At 42.1% G+C, this 19951-nt stretch overlaps 1 protein-coding gene across 3 annotated transcripts in view; it reads right to left on the bottom strand.

Moving 5' to 3' along the window:
- opn7b (opsin 7, group member b) overlaps positions 1–19951 on the bottom strand; it is a 101565-nt gene that overhangs the window by 15549 nt on the left and 66065 nt on the right. For 2 of the 3 annotated variants that reach the window (XM_082519064.1, XM_082519065.1), the window contains 2 exons: positions 524–611; positions 275–437 (listed from right to left, as the gene is read on the bottom strand). In XM_082519064.1, the coding sequence (XP_082375190.1) occupies positions 275–437; positions 524–611 (251 nt within the window). Of the gene's footprint in view, positions 1–274; positions 438–523; positions 612–5046; positions 5441–19951 lie in introns of those variants that run through there. The other variant, XM_082519063.1, reaches the window with a different exon arrangement.

The following is a 19951-nucleotide window of genomic DNA, read 5'->3' as shown; positions in this document are numbered from 1 at the left end:
CAATCAAATATGATGAATTTATGTCTGCAAGCATCTGCTTACAAAACCTTAATTTGTCTTTTAATGCATGTCGTAAACTACTGCTCAGGCTGTTAAAGCCCTGGTTTTCGTCGGCAGCTACAGCCTTGCCTTTCAAACCACTCCTCTAACCTCACTCTTCATCTGTCTTTTTCCTTCTATCCTTGTCTCTCATGAAGATAAAAATGTGAAGATGACATAAAAGAGGACTAGATGAAATTTGAAAAAAAAATTGAAAACCTGAATTGTCACTCACATGTGTGTGTAGGTTGAAGGTATTGCAAATGGAAACAAGGTTACGGTCATGCTCAGGTCACTGATGGACAGGTTTACCACAAAGAACTCTGCTGGCTTCAAGGAGGACTTCTTTCTATAGGCCACGAACAGCAGGATGCCATTTCCAAGCACCGACAGCACACCTAGGACACAGAGCAATATAATGTAAAGAGCTGAAGAATTTGAGTCCACATTAAAAGGATTGACCTTGGGGGGATAAATCACTCACCAAAAATGGTGTAGAGCGTTCCCATGATGAAGTCATTGTCTTTTGATATTTTAGACATGAACAGAAATGTTTCGGAGGCATTTCCCATCTAGAACAAAAATGGAAAAACAGACGGGTATAATAAAAAGGAAGAAAAACACAGAATATGTGTTTTCACCCTCAGGCATAAAAACACAACGGCAAAAATATCTGCATTAAAATGTTACATACTGACATCTTTGGAGGATTGAACACAACAACAAAATAGTTCACCCTGATCAACACTGTGTAAATAGGAGGCCATATCAAGCATATTTCATCATTTACATCAGACAGTCATTAAACATATCAGCCACATAAGTAAGAATTCCTTGAAGTTGATGTGTTGGAGGGCAAAAATGGATAAGGATTGTAACTTAAGGTGACTTTACATGGGTCAAGTCATGTTGGGGGCTGCTACTAATTTTCATGGTTAGTACCTTCCAAAACTTGTCCAAGGAAGATCAACTGATGAAGCAACAGTGGGGACATTGGTGCCCAAGGAAAAGAGTGCCAAAACTGCATACTGCAAACCATTTTGTTTCACACTTAAATGTGCTTGTGATGGACATCAGGACTAGACCATAGGTCAACGAAAGACAGTGAGGGTGGTCTGATGAGTCATGTAATTCTTTTTCAGTATGTTTACAGGCATGCTGCTGAAGTGCTGGCTTGTCCTTTCAGTTCTCCAGATGTTAGCCTGGTCATGCATCCATTGGATGTGCAAAAAAGTTATCCTTGTAACTTATTTTTCTTGCTATACTTCAAGAGACCAAAAGTCTTTTGGTTGCATATTGTGATTCTACAGAAGAATAGGCAAGTGGCTTTAATGCTTCCCCCTGCTTCTTTTTGAAACCTTCAGAAAATTCGCGCAGTCTCATCAAAGACTAGAGCAGAGAAGAGAAGAGAAGATGGTGCAGAAATCCGATGCCACCCTTCACTTCATAATCACTCTTATCTTGAAAGGCCGGCAGAGATGTGCATACACAGCATGACCCACTGCCAATACAGTTTTCATTGTGACCAACACAAGTTGCTGATGTAAGCTTTCTACAGAAAATTATGGGCGGAGATAAGATGGAAATATATTCATAGCCTTTCTATTTACTCAATTACTTCACCTGTACTGAGGGGCACAGGCAAGTTAAATCACCTGGGGTTAAGAGTTGAGCTGCTTGTGTATAAATCCCTATAACCATTCACACTAGAATTTATCTTCAAAGAGCCAGAGATTTCTTTGTGTGGGTTTTCTAATTCAATTTTATGTGGCCCTTATGTGGCCAAGCATAGCTTGTAAGTAGATACAGTCCTGCTCAAGTTTGTGTGTAAGTGTAAACACTTGCTTTAGTATTTGCATAAGTATTGAGATATGCAATTTCAGTATTTAAGTAGATTTTTTCTCATAAACTGCTGGATGTAATATGTGACAAGCTGTAGTTACTACATCAGCTGATATGTATACTTTCAAGCCAGCCATGTTTTGTGACATATGATTTTTCGCCTTTTCCCTTTTCATTTGTTTTTTAAGATTAAATAGAAATATGACCTGAAACATCATATTTTAAAGTCCTAAAAGTTAAATGTGAGAACCTAATTAATCAAATTATGTGAAACCATTACACTTGTTCATTTACCTAAGAAAAATAATTATACACTTCACGTTTGCAAAGGGCCATAATAAGTGAATCCCAGATTTATCAGTATGTTTGGTTAAATTAGAATTAGGTGTTTTCAATGGCACTAGTGACAACTGTTCGTAGGAAACAATTTTTATTTAAGAAAGAAGGCTCTAAAAAAATTTGATCTTCACTTCATACCATGATGGAAAAAAAGGAGAAGGCTGGTCACGTAGTTAATAAATACTCCACTTAGACAGGGTATACACATGAAGGAAATTCAAGACTATTGATCTGCTCTTCATGAGCGATCAAACGTCACTCCAGAAAGAGTTCACAAGGAACTACAAGCCTGTCCCATATTTGCTAATGTTCATGTGTCAATAATCGTGAGAATACTGAGCAACAATAAAGCACTGCATCCCAAAAAAGAGCACATGTGCACATCTGTTTTCCGCTAAAAATGAAATGATAGGCTTTTGGAATAATGTTTTGAGGACTGATGAGACATAGAGCGTATTGTCTTATGTCTAGGGAAAGAAAACCACTGCATTCCCATTTGTGGAAAATGGTAATGGTTTTCAGCCTGGAGCTTGAACACAGAGCAAGTTGGAGCAGGTTATACTGTATGTGGAGCATAGGCTACCATAGTGATATATCCTAGAGTGATCTACCCGAAGATACCAGACTAACGGTCTAACCCTGCCACACACTACAGGCCCATTTTGAAACTGAACCTTGACAGGGTCGTACAATTTGAAGGTGGAATAGAAGACAATACTAAAATAAAACTAAAAATGGGGAACAAGTATAATTGGGTGGACAGTAGCCAAAAGAGGGATGGTAACCAGGGAGTCAGGGACCAAGCTGAGAATTAAAAAGTTGATTGATATACAAATTTGTTTTTCAGAGATTCTAAAAAAAAGAGGCAATCTTTTTTTGCATGTTTTATAATCAGGTGCAGAGAATGGTGGTTCAATTTTTGTATGATGAGCAGAGAGCTGATTACAGTTTTTAGTGACGAAAAAAATGGTCAGCATGCAAACATAGAGGTATAAAGGAACCCAGAGTGAATGTATGCTGACCTCAAGTCCAGTAGCGAGAGCAAGAGGAAAATACTTACCAATGAACAGCAGAATTAATGAATTAATGAAAATAAGTTGATGAACTTCTAGTGCATGAACTTCTTTAAATTAAGATGCATTTTTTAATGTTCATTGAAAACAAAGTGTTTTTTTTCTCTTGATAAGTGAACAATTACACAATAACAATTACTCTTAGCAAAAATAATTGTTAAATTGTCATCATCACTGAACACGTTGCTGTTAAAAAACAAAAACAAATTCTGCTTTATAGCTTGTCTTTTTATTCCATTCATGTAATGTGATCCCAAAGCAAAAGTATGCTGCATTTTCAGTCTCCTTGATTGACCTGAAATTTCAGAATCAGTTCAATAATCCACAGAATGCTTAAATCTTCTGCTTCTCATTCTCCTTCATCTCAACCTGACTCAAGTTTGACGACTTATCACCAAGGCAGCACCAAATGGATATCTCACACATGAAAAAAAACAAATGCATATTTATACCCTTTTCCTGTTTCGTGTAAAGCAAAACATCCCAAGACACAGCATTTGAAAATGAATGATGGAATAAATGTGCTCTTGTTGTGCACTCAGACTTTCAGACTACATTTTATGTGCAGTTCTGAGTATGTGCAACAAGTTAAGTGTACATGGGAGCCAAGCCAAACTTCCATTAAGGTTTTTTATGCCTTAATGAATAAACACTGAATATTCAGCATTCAGACATTTGTATTCAGACTTCATACCATGGCTGGACTATCAGCAAGTTGATTCTAAATGATTGCAAATGATAAAAAAAAAAATACTCTACCATCACATGTTGGAACAAAGTTTGTGCTAAAGCAAGGATATTTTCACATGGGCTGTCTATGTCTATGGCCCGAAGGGAGGTAAACTACTGTACTGGTCAACCTGAGTTGTTTGTGACTGCGATTATGGGTCATGAATGAGGAGATACTAATGATTTTATTGGCTAAAAAGAAGAAATAGTTGGTTAGGGTACATGAGAAGATGTGAGTTTGGACAAACAAATAGGTATGGACAAATACTTTATTTGTAATACTTGGGTGTTGCTGTTCACTCTCCATTATATCATTTAAAATTTATATTAGTCTTAATAAAAAAGTGTGTTGGTAGCTCTGGTTTCAAAAACATATATTTCAATTGGCAGTCAGTTCAGGAAATGAACCATTTAAATGAAGAATGTGGCAAAATTGAAAAGATCAAATAATGACATACAGCATACCTGGGCCTCAGAGACGCAGCTATGCAGACCTCTACTAAAATGTTAACAATTTAGTGTGATCCATTTTTAAAACATTTTCATGTTTGTTTTGGTTCTTTTGACGAGTTATTAATAGGGATGGGTATTGTTTAGGTTTTATCCGATACCGGTGCCAAATCGGTACTTTTGAAACGGTGCCGGTGCTCAAACGGTGCTCAAACCGGTGCTTAAAGAATGGAGAACACAAAATTGGTCCAAAAACCTCTCATGTTCAGCTGTTTTTTGTAAAAATATAACAATGTTAGCCTTTTCTGCAGCTATGGGGCATATATGGTATCACTCTTGGCTGGAAGCAGTGCTTAAACAATGGAAAAAACACAAACTTTGTCCTAAACCTCTCATGTTTAACTGTTTTCCACTTTTTCTTTGGTCATTTTAGCCTTTTTAGCCAGGGTGAAGGGAGTGTCTGCCATCAAACAAGAAGACAGCCGCATGTAGCTATGATGATGTTTGCTAGTTCACCTTACATGCATTAATGTAATAACGTGGTTAGCCTACTCAATGTAAATTAGCTACTCACGCAGAGAAGAACGGCTGCTGCTGCCACCATCATCCGTCATCATTTCTGCTACACTGGCAGGGCTAGGGGCCAGGACTCTCCTCTTCGTGTTTTTGGGGGATGTTGCATAACAGGCAACCCACCCGCAGTAGATGTGCTCGGTGTGAGGTCTCGCAGCAAGCTATCAAATACAGCGCATTTCTGGGCTTTTAAAAAAAAACGCTATGCGTCGCCAGGTGTTTCATCGGATTTGAGGTGTTACCTCCTTTGACAGTATCACAGTATCAGCTTAAAGCACTTGTTGCAGGCTGCTGAGTTTGCATCTTTTGCTGTGAAGTACAGCCAGACTTTTGACCGCTTCGCCTTGAGCATTTTTAATCTGTAGCTCTGCTCTAAAAGAACGTACGTACCTGGCCCCGCCTACTATCCTCGGAAACGTAAACTGATTGGCTAGAATCTAAAGTGTATCACAGCTCAGGAAAAAAAAGCACCGAAATAAAGCACCGAAATGTGCGCTGCTTTTCGGTCTGGTTACTACCGTTTATGTCAGAACCGGTGCCATCATGGCACCGGACACCGGTACCCATCCCTAGTTATTAATATTTGTTATTGCAGTAAAGTACTGCAGCTATAAAGTCAGACCATCTACAGGTTTAGTTGATAAGAAGCCTGATGCACTCAAACAGCATTATCGAGTGGAGGAAATACTGTAAACTACACAATCTTTTAACTTACAATCACCTATTACTCTTCAGGAGGAATGAAAGATTCATATATATGCAATTATTTTAGCACAAAATATTAGGAAAAATGTTTTCTGTTACCATCTATAATTATTTATGAGTAAACTAAGAAACTACACCACAAAGTCAGGTAAGACACAAATAGCAGGAATTTCCACCGAGATTACTTGAAATCATATCACCACCTCTCTGTCATTATATTATTGTATTATTAAATAATTCAGGTTCATCTTGTTGATCATTTCAGGTCTTGGGCTACTAGAATGACACATTATTTAGGTTACAACTAAATATTACAAAAAAATCTAGCTGTTGTCAGTAATAACAAGCAAATGAAGTAGAAGCTGTACTTCATATATTTGTTATAAACCCAAATTTACTACTCTTTTGTGTATAATTTAGGCTATTAAGAAGAATGTCCAAAAAACTGCTTTATCCATTTATTTTTTGCAGCCACGACACCTCATTTCATTTAGCATGCTTCCATAAAAATCAGAGATCAGCTATTGCAATAAACAAAAGATGCACACAGTTCCCGGGGCGATTGTGGCTCAAGAGTTGGGAGTTCGCCTTGTAATTGGAAGGTTGCCAGTTCGAGCCCCGGCTTGGACAGTCTCGGTCGTTGTGTCAAGACACTTCACCTGTTGCCTACTGGTGGTGGTCAGAGGGCCCGGTGGCGCCAGTGTCCGGCAGCCTCGCCTCTGTCAGTGCGCCCCAGGGTGGCTGTGGCTACAATGTAGCTTGCCATCACCAGTGTGTGAATGGGTGGATGACTGGATATGTAAAGCGCTTTGGGGTCCTTAGGGACTAGTAAAGCGCTATATAAATACAGGCCATTTACCATTTATTCCTTGTAAGGGGTAGAATTTGAAGTGTGATTTCATCTGGTCTACTCTAAAGAATGCAATATGCCAACAAAAAGAAACACTGAAAGAGCACAAAACAGAAAAGAAAATTCAGTACAAAAGGCTGAAAGAATGTAAAGCAGCTTTAATACGTGTAATTTTAAAGAATCTGGTTAAAGATAGACAATAACAAAAGCAATAAGGTTGCTCATTGTTTCAGCATAATAGGTGGTTTATGTCAGGTCTGAAAGATACCTAATAGCAGGGCTGAGCATCTGGGGTTGCCTAAGAAATAGATTAGAAAAGTTGTAAATGAATTCTTTACACAAGACAGGATTTGAAGGTTTCTTTATTGAAAAGATAAAATTGAAGGTTTTCTTTAGCACGCAAACAAACAAAACAAAACAAGAAACAAAACAAACAAACAAACATCTTTGCTACTGCTGAAGATTTATCCAAAAAATAAATAAATAAACAAAAAATAAAAGAAATCAGACTCTAAATCTACTGCTATTGGGTCTACTGCTGAAGATTTCTAAATCCCTCATCTTTAATAGCATGTTTATGCTTTTGCAAATAGTTTGAAAAGAGCCAAAGAACGGACTGTTCAGTTTTTGTCAGACTCTCATAGGAAACAAATATAATAGTAGCTGCAGATTTGGAGCCAAGTTATGCAGTTATTCTCAAACAATTTCAAAATGTGAGAATATAAGCATTCTCACCCAGGCAAATTGGCCCTGGGTGAGGGACCAGACAAAGAGCGATTCATAAGACCCTTATGAAAAGGACACCGAGGGAACAGTTTACCCTGCCTGGGATAGGGTTACCGGGGCCTCGCCCTGGAGCCAGGCCCGGGGAGGGTGCCCGAGGGCGAGCGTCTGGTGGCCGGGCCTTAGTCCATGGGGCCCGGCCGGGCACAGCCCGAAGAGGAGACATGGGCCCATCCTCCCGCAGGCCCACCACCCGCAGGAGGCGCCATAGGGGTCGGGTGCATTGTGTGCCGGGTGGCGGCCAGGAGCGGAGGCCCTGGCGGACTGACCCCCGGCTGCCAAGACTGGCAATAGGGACATGGAATGTCACCTCTCTGGTGGGGAAGGAGCCTGAGTTAGTGCGTGAGGTTGAGAGGTACCGGCTAGATATAGTCGGGCTCACCTCTACACATGGCTTGGGCTCTGGAACCAGTCTCCTGGAGAGGGGCTGGACTCTGTCTCAGTCTGGAGTTGCCCCTGGTGAGAGGCGGCGGGCTGGGGTGGGTATTCTAATATCCCCTCGGCTTGCTGCCGGTACGAGAGGGTTTTTCCCGGTGGACGAGAGGGTTTGTTCCCTGCACCTTAGGGTCGGGGAACGGGTCCTGACTGTCATCTGCGCTTATGCGCCGAGTGGCAGTTCAGAGTACCCAGCCTTCTTAGAGTCCCTGGGGGGGGGGGGGGGGGGGTGTGCTGGAGGGTGCTCCACCTGGAGACTCTGTTGTCCTGCTGGGAGACTTCAATGCTCACGTGGGTAACAACAGCAAGACCTGGAGGGGCGTGATTGGGAGGAACGGCCTCCCTGATCTGAACCCGAGCGGTGCTTTGTTATTGGACTTCTGTGCTAATCACAGTTTGGCCATAACGAACACCCTGTTCGAACATAAGAGTGTCCATAAGTGCACGTGGCACCAGGACGCTCTAGGCCGTAGGTCGATGATCGATTTTGTAATCGTATCAGCAGACCTGCGACCATATGTTCTGGACACTCGGGTAAAGAGAGGGGCTGAGCTGTCAACTGATCACCACCTGGTGGTGAGTTGGATCAGGTGGCGGGGGAGGACGCTGGACAGACCTGGTGCACCTAAACGCGTAGTGAGGGTGTGCTGGGAACGTCTAGCAGAGGCCCCAGTCTGCGAGATCTTCAACGCACACCTCCGGCAGAGCTTCGACAGCATTCCGAGGGAGACTGGGGACATTGAGTCCGAATGGACCATGTTCAGAGTCTCCATTGCCGAAGCTGCTGCATTGAGCTGTGGCCGCAAGGTGGTTGGTGCCTGCCGTGGTGGTAACCCCCGAACCAAATGGTGGACACCAGAGGTGAAGGGAGCCACCAGGCTGAAGAAGGAGTCCTATCAGGCTTGGTTAGCCTGTGGGACTCCGGAGGCAGCCGACAGGTATCGACAGGCCAAGCGGAATGCGGCTCGGGCAGTGGCTGAAGCAAAAACTCGGGTGTGGGAGGAGTTCGGAGAGGCCATGGAAAAAGACTTTCGGACTGCCTCGAAGAGATTCTGGCAAACCGTCAGACGTCTCAGGAGGGGAAAGCGGTGCTCTACCTGCACTGTGTATAGTGCTGGCGGAGCGCTGCTGACGTCGACTGAGAAAATTGTCAGGCGGTGGAAGGAATACTTCGAGGACCTCCTTAATCCCACTGACACGTCTTCCGAGGAGGAAGCAGAGTCTGGGGATGAGGGGAATGACCCGCCAATTTCCGGGGGCAAGGTCACTGAGGCAGTTAAACAACTCCTTGGTGGCAGAGCCCCTGGTGTTGATGAGGTCTGCCCCGAGTTCCTGAAGGCTCTGGACGTTGTAGGGCTGTCCTGGTTGACATGCCTCTGCAATGTTGCGTGGAGATCAGGGGCAGTACCTGTGGACTGGCAGACCGGGGTGGTGGTCCCCATCTTCAAGAAAGGGGACCGGAGGGTGTGTTCCAACTACAGGGGGATCACACTCCTCAGCCTCCCTGGGAAAGTCTATGCCAGGGTGCTGGAAAGGAGAGTTCGTCCGTTAGTCGAACCTCGGATACAGGAGGAACAATGCGGTTTTCGTCCTGGTCGCGGAACACTGGACCAGCTCTTTATCCTCTCCAGGATACTTGAGGGTGCATGGGAGTTTGCCCAACCAGTCTACATGTGTTTTGTGGACTTGGAGAAGGCATTCGACCATGTCCCTCGGGGTGTCCTGTGGGAGGTGTTGCGGGAATATGGGGTGTCTGGCCCATTGCTACGGGCCATTCGATCCCTATATAACCGTTGCAAGAGCTTGGTTCGCATTGCCGGCAATAAGTCGGACTCGTTCCCGGTGGGTGATGGGCTTCGCCAGGGCTGCCCTTTGTCTCCGGTTCTGTTCATAATTTTTATGGACAGGATTTCTAGGCGCAGCCAAGTGGCGGAGGGCTTTTGCTTTGGTGGCCTCAGAATCTCATCTCTGATTTTTGCAGATGATGTGGTTCTGTTGGCTTCATCGGGTGAGGGCCTCCAGCTCGCACTGGAACGGTTCGCAGCCGAGTGTGAAGCAGCGGGAATGAGGATCAGCACCTCCAAATCTGAGGCCATGGTTCTCAGCCGGAAAAGGGTGGAGTGCCCACTCCGGGTCGGTGATGAGTTCCTGCCCCAAGTGGAGGAGTTCAAGTATCTCAGGGTCTTGTTCTCGAGTGATGGGAGAAGGGAGCCGGAGATCGACAGACGGATTGGGGCTGCACCTGCAGTAATGCGGACGCTGCACCGGTCCGTCGTGGTGAAGAGGGAGCTGAGTGTAAAAGCGAAGCTCTCAATTTACCGGTCGATCTACGTCCCTACCCTCACTTATGGCCACGAGCTGTGGGTAGTGACCGAAAGAACGAGATCGCGGATACAAGCGGCAGAAATGAGCTTTCTCCGAAGGGTGGCTGGCCTCTCCCTTAGAGATAGGGTGAGAAGTTCGGCCATCCGGGAGGGGCTCAGAGTAGAGCAGCTGCTGCTCCACATCGAAAGGAGCCAGCTGAGGTGGTTCGGGCATCTGACAAGGATGCCCCCTGGGCGCCTCCTGGGTGAGGTGTTCCAGGCATGTCCCACCGGGAGGAGGCCCCGGGGCAGACCCAGGACACGCTGGAGAGATTATATCTCTCGGCTGGCCTGGGAACGCCTTGGTATTCCCCCGGATAAGCTGGAGGAGGTGGCTGGGGAGAGGGAGGTCTGGGCCTCTTTGCTTAGGCTGCTGCCCCCGCGACCCGGCCCCGGATAAAACGGATGAAGATGGATGGATGGATGGAGAATATAAGCAGTGAAATGACTGGACTTTGCATTGCTGCCACAAGATCTGGGCAAATTGGGCACTGAGCTGACCATGAATTCAGGTCAAAGTTCCTCTACAGCAATGTGAAAGACTGATATGGAAAAATAATACTTCAAGTTATTGCTGCTAAAAGTGCCTGTTAGTGTTCTTAGATTTCCATACACTGCTTTTATACATTGGCTTAGTTTGTGTTAAATAAATAATCACACTGTCGACCAGATATTTTCTTATATGTCGTAATATGTAAAACTTTAGAATTAATGGAAGGTGTACTTTCTTTTTAACCATGGTTATACGTACTGGTTTTACCTTGAAAGATCAATAATGGAAATGTTCCACGTTAGGTTCTCTCTTTCTATATTTTAGCAATTTATTGGCAGTCTTGAGTCAAGCACTGGCACTGGAAGCTGATCTATATCACGCATGCTGATTTATGGAGGTGATTTATGGATTATATGTTATCAATGAGACCAGTATGAAGGTTCATAAGATCTCACAGAATGTGATCGTTTAGTGTGAAACCATTTCCTTAAATCGGGGTCACATCTAACAGAAAACATAACTCTCTGCTGACTTTTTATCAACACTGTGAAGGGTGCTAAAACTGTCTTGACTTCAGCTTGCCCTCTTTCCATACAAGTGACAAGCTTCAAAACAGAAGTACTGTACACAGAGAGAGAGAGACACACACACACACACACACACACACACACACACACACACACACACACACACACACACACACAGAACAGACCTTCACATGACACCACGTCTGCCTGTCTTTGTGATTATTTACGTTACCTCCCACTTCCTCCCTTTTACAATTTGCTCTTCTTGCGGCAATGTCAGGGGTACAAGGGGCAAGACTGGATTAGCAGTCCGAGAAGATGAAGTCAAGGCAGAGACACTTAAAATGAGAAAATGAAAGGGGAGGGACGTACAGCAAGATAGGAATGCATGCTCACCCCCATTAGTTTGAAAAGGGGAAAGTGCAATAAAATGTAAGAGAAAGTCATAACATGATTGTCAGCTTCTAGCCGAGTTGTGGAATTGGAGCTAATCACTGTAGAGAACGTCTTGGACAGTTTAAGCCTTGCTGTCACACAACCGGAACTTACAGTCTTCACGAATTACATGTACAGACACAAGGTTCAACAACAAAGAGCGAGGGCAAAATTTTCAAGGAGACAAAGGGAGGTGGAAATGTTATAAAAGGATTGTAGGCTGGGACAAATAGGCAAGGACAAGTGTAGGATGAGGGAAATCCTATAACTGAAATTGTCAGAAGCATCGAGGGCAGAATGATGGAGATTAGTCAGAAGAAATATGAGACAAAGAGAAAATTTTGTAGAAATGAAAACATCCAAGCAACTCTCACATATCATTGAATCCCCTTGTGGAAAGAAAAGTGATTAAGAGAGCTGGACACTAAAGAGTCCAGCTTTTCTCCTGAAGTTATTTGGAAAACAGATGACTGTTTCTCATTCACTGATCCCCTGAGTCTGATATCAAAGACAGCAGTAGGGGAATAACAAGTTGCACATATTTGAATTTGCAAGTCTTGAGTCTTTGGAATAGTGGTGTTTAGCTCTCTATGGCATGGCGTCGCTCTCAGGCAACAAACCACATTTATTGGATGAAAAGAGTTTGACCTTTGACCTGAGTGTTTATTCTTCAGGAACCAAATCTGCACAGGATGCAATGTCAGCTACTTCTAACGCTAATATCATTTTTGAAATAAGTATACAAAAACATATGTGCGTGTACATGAGTATATGAAGAAGAATATTTTGGTGTTTTAAAGACAGATTTTGATTTCATTTATTTATTCAAATAGCATATTTTTTTTAACCTTTGTGTTCCAACATTATGCAGTTGGAACACTTTTTTAGGGCAATGATGCTGAAGCAGTCAGTGATTGATATATCAATCCCAAGAACCTCAAGCTTCTAAAAATGAGGGTGAAATATTTTTTTCTCAGAAAAAGACAAAAACAAAATTTAAATTGTAGCTTTGAAAATTAGCAAAACCAGCCTTTCTTGAGTTGTTTATAATACTGTAAATTGCTTTATTTGTTCTTATATATGCTGCATGTAACAGACAATACATTTAACTCTACATATCTTGTTTCTCAGCAACACTGTGCTTTAATGTTACTCGCTACTGTGATAAGGACAGCGTAAATAAACAACATCACAATTTCCTGAGTGAAATGCTTGATTCACAATGAATAAAATTATCTAGGGAAGAGCTATTACACACATGATTGAATTAGCATTAGTGTTGCTCATAATTAAAACATGCTAGTAAGAGGCAACCTGCTAACAGATAAATTGATGTTTTGTTTTGGAAGAAATTACTGCTTTAATCATCTTTGGTAACATGTAGTCTTCAATTGTTTGCCTTCTTTCTTCTTTGTGCAAAGGGTTTTGATATTACATACTGAAATTCTGCAACCTTCTATGCTGTGTTGTTAATTTTAAACTATCAAAGAACTTATTGATTATTGGTTTAATCGTTACTGAAGTATTATAACAGAATATGATTTGCATGTAAATTCTATGTTCACTTTTCAACATTTATTTTTTTATCATCTTCTATATGTGGTGTGTATATGTTAAAATTGCTGTGACATCCCTTATGCCCCAGTTATGCAGGCCTAGCGACTGGTTAACTACTGCCTGGTCATCACTGGTTGCTAGGAAAATGTTTATTCCCTGACCGGTTGGGAAGTGGTTGTGGGAGGTTGTTAGCAGTATAGGTGAACTCAATCACAAAGGAAGAATACAATGTTGCACTGAAAACCTCAATCTGATTGCTTTGGTCACTTGCAGTTTGCTGTGGTCATCCTTAGTTAAAGATGCTGACTTTAATTCAATTCAATTTTATTTATATAGCACCAAATCGCAACAAAAGTCGCCTCAAGGCACTTCATAGGTACAAAGAAAAACCCAACAATCATATGACCCCCTATGAGCAAGCACTTTGGCAACAGTGGGAAGGAAAAACTCCCTTTTAACAGGAAGAAACCTCCGGCAGGACCAGGCTCAGGGAGGGGCGGGGCCATCTGCTGCAACCGGTTGGGGTGAGAGAAGGAAGACAGGATAAAAGACATGCTGTGGAAGAGAGACTGAGATTAATAACAGATATGATTCAATGCAGGGAGGTCTATTAACACATACTGAGTGAAAAAGGTGAGTGGAAAGGAAAAACCCAATGCATCATGGGAATCCCCGGCAGCCTACGTCTATTGCAGCATAACATAAATCTTGAAAGTAGAGATAGTGTCTGTCTCCAGAATCCAAACTGGAAGCTGGTTCCACAGAAGAGGGGCCTGAAAACTGAAGGCTCTGCCTCCCGTTCTACTTTTAAATACTCTAGGAACAACAAGTAGGCCTGCAGAGCGAGAGCGAAGTGCTCTAATAGGGTGATATGGTCCTACAAGGTCATTAACCCTTTAGAGCCGATCGGAGCGGGCACGCTCTGTTTTGCGTAACTATTTTTAAATCCCAGAAGCACTGCAACCACGTAAGCTAGCGCAAAAATTTTTTTTGCATATGAAACTGGAGGAGTTGTACTTACATCTTATGCCATCAGCTTGTCCTAGGTCACGGTTTCCTTCCACATAAAGCTTTGCAAAAACTGCATAAAAAGCGCTTGCAGGAACAAAAACATAACATTCCAGAAACACGCTTTGCCGATCAGATCAGCTGTTCATAACACTTCCTACGTTGGAATAGACGTCAGCGCGAACTTTTGCATTTCCGCCATTACCTGCCCGAAACCGGAAGTGACGTCATTTTCGCGGAAATGTAGTCTTTTTTTACCATCAGGGCCTCAGGGCCTATACTGGTCTTTTTAAAAGTTATCTTTGACTTTATGACTGTCTGTGTCGTTTCTGGGATGCTTAGGACTCATATTGCACTGCTGGAAATAGTTTATTTTGATGCATATGCTGCTTTTTTGCAAATTTGCAGTATAATATTTATTTTCGTTTTTCCTGCAGTGTATAAAAATTGGTGTATTTCAAAAATAAAACTATGAAGACACTCAAAATAAATTTCCTGTGGTGGGAAACTATGTTGTGCAACTTTTTTGTATTTACAGTATTGAGGGATAAGCCTCTTAAATTTCTCTAAGTACAAATATATGTTAAAAAAGCAAAAACGATTTTCAATTTTTTTGTAGTTTATTGCACTTTTTTGCAATTTATGTAATTACTATGCACTTAATGAATACATATTATTAAAATCTGGGCTATAATGGTTGTATTGATGTATAGCAACTTGAAATGCTCCCAAAAATGGCTCCACAGCATGTAAAAATATAATATAAGCTCTGGCGGACTTGGTTCTATGGTAGGTCTTAAAGGGTTGTGTATATTTCCAGTTTTTATCTGTTGTACAGTGTCCTTGGGTGCTTTGAAAGGCGCTATTTAAATAAAATGTATTATTATTATTATTATTATTATTAAGATAAGATGGGGCCTGATTATTTAAGACCTTGTATGTGAGGAGCAGGATTTTGAATTCAATTCTGGATTTAACAGGAAGCCAATGAAGGGAAGCCAAAACAGGAGAAATCTGCTCTCTCTTTCTAGTCCCTGTCAGGACTGTTGCTGCAGCATTTTGGATTAACTGAAGGCTTTTCAGCGAGTTTTTAGGACTTCCTGATAATAATGAATTACAGTAGTCCAGCCTGGAAGTAATAAATGCATGAACTAGTTTTTCAGCGTCACTCTGAGACAGGATATTTCTAATTTTAGAGATGTTGCGCAAATGGAAGAAAGCAGTCTTACATATTTGTTTAATATGTGCGTTGAAGGACATATCCTGGTCAAAAATGACTCCAAGGTTCCTCACAGCGTTACTGGAGGCCAAGGTAATGCCATCCAGAGTAAGAGTCTGGTTAGATACCATATTTCTAAGATTTTCATGGCCAAGTACAATAACCCCAGTTTGATCTGAATTAAGAAGCAGAAAGTTTTCGGCCATCCAGGTCTTTATGTCTTTAAGACATTCCTGCAGTTTAACTAATTGGTGTGTGTTATCTGGCTTCATGAGCTGGGTGTCATCTGCATAGGAGTGAAAATGTATGTACAGTGGGGCAAAAAAGTATTTAGTCAGTCACCGATTGTGCAAGTTCCCCCACCTAAAATGATGACAGAGGTCAGTAATTTGCACCAGAGGTACACTTCAACTGTGAGAGACAGAATGTGAAAAAAAAATCCATGAATCCACATGGTAGGATTTGTAAAGAATTTATTCGTAAATCAGGGTGGAAAATAAGTATTTGGTCAATAACAAAAATACAACTCAATACTTTGTAACATAACCTTTGTTGGCAATAACAGAGGTCAAACGTTTACTATAGGTCTTTACCAGGTTTGCACACACAGTAGCTGGTATTTTGGCTCATTCCTCCATGCAGATCTTCTCGAGAGCAGTGATGTTTTGGGGCTGTCACCGAGCAACACGGACTTTCAACTCCCGCCACAGATTTTCTATGGGGTTGAGGTCTGGAGACTGGCTAGGCCACTCCAGGACTTTCAAATGCTTCTTACGGAGCCACTCCTTTGTTGCCCGGGCGGTGTGTTTTGGATCATTGTCATGTTGGAAGACCCAGCCTCGTTTCATCTTCAAAGTTCTCACTGATGGAAGGAGGTTTTGGCTCAAAATCTCACGATACATGGCCCCATTCATTCTGTCCTTAACACGGATCAGTCGTCCTGTCCCCTTGGCAGAAAAACAGCCCCATAGCATGATGTTTCCACCCCCATGCTTCACAGTAGGTATGGTGTTCTTGGGATGCAACTCAGTATTCTTCTTCCTCCGAACACGACGAGTTGAGTTTATACCAAAAAGTTCTACTTTGGTTTCATCTGACCACATGACATTCTCCCAATCCTCTGCTGTATCATCCATGTGCTCTCTGGCAAACTTCAGACGGGCCTGGACATGCACTGGCTTCAGCAGCGGAACACGTCTGGCACTGCGGGATTTGATTCCCTGCCGTTGTAGTGTGTTACTGATGGTGACCTTTGTTACTTTGGTCCCAGCTCTCTGCAGGTCATTCACCAGGTCCCCCCGTGTGGTTCTGGGATCTTTGCTCACCGTTCTCATGATCATTTTGACCCCACGGGATGAGATCTTGCGTGGAGCCCCAGATCGAGGGAGATTATCAGTGGTCTTGTATGTCTTCCATTTTCTGATGATTGCTCCCACAGTTGATTTTTTCACACCAAGCTGCTTGCCTATTGTAGATTCACTCTTCCCAGTCTGGTGCAGGTCTACAATACTTTTCCTGGTGTCCTTCGAAAGCTCTTTGGTCTTGGCCATGGCGGCGTTTGGAGTCTGACTGTTTGAGGCTGTGGACAGGTGTCTTTTATACAGATGATGAGTTCAAACAGGTGCCATTCATACAGGTAACGGGTGGGGGACAGAAAAGCTTCTTACAGAAGACGTTACAGGTCTGTGAGAGCCAGAGATTTTCCTTGTTTGAGGTGACCAAATACTTATTTTCCACCCTAATTTACGAATAAATTCTTTACAAATCCTACCATGTGGATTCATGGATTTTTTTTTTTTCACATTCTGTCTCTCACAGTTGAAGTGTACCTCTGGTGCAAATTACTGACCTCTGTTAAGTGGGGGAACTTGCACAATCGGTGGCTGACTAAATACTTTTTTACCCCACTGTATGTCTTCTAATGATGCTGCCTAAGGGAAGCATGTATAATGTAAACAGAATTGGTCCTAGCACTGAACCCTGTGGAACTCCATAATTAACCTTAGTGTGTGAAGAGGACTCTCCACTTACATGTACAAATTGGAGTCTATTAGATAGATATGATACAAACCACTGCAGCACAGTACATGTAATACCTACAGCATGTTCTAATCGCTCTAATAGGATATTATGGTCAACAGTATCGAACGCTGCACTGAGGTCTAGCAGGACAAGTACAGAGATGAGTCCACTGTCAGAGGCCATAAGAAGATCATTTGTAACCTTCACTAAAGCTGTTTCTGTGCTGTGATGAGCTCTGAAACTTGATGTTTGATATGAAAGGAAGTTGGAGATTGGCCTATAATTAGCTAAGACTGCTGGGTCTAGAGATGGCTTTTTGAGTAAAGGTTTAACTACAGCCAGCTTGAAGGCCTGTGGTACATAGCTGATTATTAGAGATAGGTTGATCATATTTAAGATCGAAGAATTAATTAATGGCAGGACTTCTTTGAGCAGTTTTTTAGGAATGGGGTCTAAAAGACACGTTGATGGTTTGGAGGAAGTAATTGTTGAAGTTAACTCAGAAAGATCAATTGGAGAAAAAGAGTCTAACTTAACAAGTACTACTAAAGTACTAAAAGTAGCTGTAGATAATGTTACATCTGTGGGATGATTATTGGTAATTTTTTCTCTAATGATAAAAATTGTATTTGTGAAGAAGTTCATGAAGTCATTACTAGTTAACGTTAAAGGGATGGTTGGCTCAAAAGAGCTCTGCCTTTTTGTCAGCCTGGCTACAGTGCTGAAGAGAAACCTGGGGTTATTCTTATTTTCTTCAATCAGTGATGAATAGTAAGATGTTCTGGCTTTGCGGAGGGCTTTCTTGTAAATCAGCAAACTATTTCTCCAGGTTAAATGATGATCTTCTAAATTTGTGGCACGCCATTTCCTCTCCAGCTTACGAGTCATCTGTACTGCAAACGCTCACCAACGAGTGCTAAAGAAATAGCCAAAATTGCAACGTAAACTGGAAACAGAGAGGGTTTGCCTTCAATCTCAGAATTGAACCTTTTGAGATAAGTTGGTTTCATTAGGAAGGTGCAATGCCAAGGTGTTAGCCAGATGTGCCACAGGGTTGTAACAGGGTCAGTTATAACAATTTCTGAGTTCCCATTTCTTTCATGTAATCTTTTCACTACGCTCTGTTTGTGAATATAGCAAAAACTTTTATTTTTCTTTTTTACACCAAAACCCAGTTTACACTGCACAACACGTTAGTAAATCTGTAATACCCAAACTATAGCAAACATCTCCACACAGCCAGTTAAGGACACCTGCTTTTACAGCACCAAAGCTGATAATGATTATGGTAAATGGCCTGCATTTGTATAGCGCTTTTCTAGTCCCTAAGGACCCCAAAGCGCTTCACACTACATTCAGTCATTCACCCATTCACACACACATTCACACACTGGCGATGGCAAGCCACATTGTAGCCACAGCTGCCCTGGGGCGCACTGACAGAGGCGAGGCTGCCGGACACTGGCGCCACCGGGCCCTCTGACCACCACCAGTAGGCAAACACGGGGTTAGTATCTTGCCCAAGGATATTTGGCATGCAGCCAGGAGGCAGCCTGGGATCGAACCACTGACCTTCTGATTAGTGGCTGACTTGCTCTGCCACCTGAGCTACAGCCACCATATTAGAACAAACTCACTAGAGAACTGGACTCACATGAATCTTTTACAGTTATGTTCTTTTCAGTGATGTATATTCTCTGCTACATTAAACCAACCCTATTGTTCTTCAATACTGGATGCCAGTATGAGATTAAATAATGATGATCGTGTTCATTTCCTTAGGGACTCATTCATCCAGCTGGCCTATATCCTTTTCAGCTTGAAGCCATAATTTATTATTGTATGCCTCATTTTGTTTTCATGCAGTTATCCTTCAGAAGCGCTATCTCCAGTATGCAGTTGGCATACTGTAGTAGACAAAGTTACTAGATGAACAGAAAATGAATGATTGCCTTTGAATGAACATTTCACCTTGGAATGAAGAGGATTGCAAAGAACTTTCCTGCTTTCCCCCCTATTTTATTATGATTTTCATACCTTTATCATAGTTTTTATTTATGCAGTCTCATTCAGAATAAAAATGCAATTTTCAGAGAGATCTAAGGTTGAAATTGCAACAATTATTACACACGTTAAGAAACAATTCAACTGACATTCAATACAGGCAATTAAATACAAAGATCTGATTCATGTGCAATTACACATGAAGAGAAAAAGCAACACTCGCCAAAAGAACTATTTAATCAATCCTTTAAAATGATTGAAAACTCATTACCAGTCCTGACAATTTGAAGTCCTTGAAACAGGACAAGCGTATTTAAAAGCCTTATCCCTCTTAAAATTATTCTGATTCTCAGGAGAAACATTTGTAAAATATTGTGAGAGCTGTGCTGATTGTACATTTTACACATATATGCAAACAGATTGGAAAGAAGCAGCCGAAGAAGAGATTTGTATATAAAATTCAACCAATGGGAAGGTCTGCAGACATACAGAGATGACCACTTAG

Source organism: Aulonocara stuartgranti, assembly GCF_965226115.1.
Source record: "Aulonocara stuartgranti genome assembly, chromosome: 20".
Classification (NCBI taxonomy): Eukaryota; Metazoa; Chordata; class Actinopteri; order Cichliformes; family Cichlidae; genus Aulonocara; species Aulonocara stuartgranti.
Note: the sequence above shows the minus strand (reverse complement) of the source record. Positions and strands in the feature narration are given on the sequence as shown.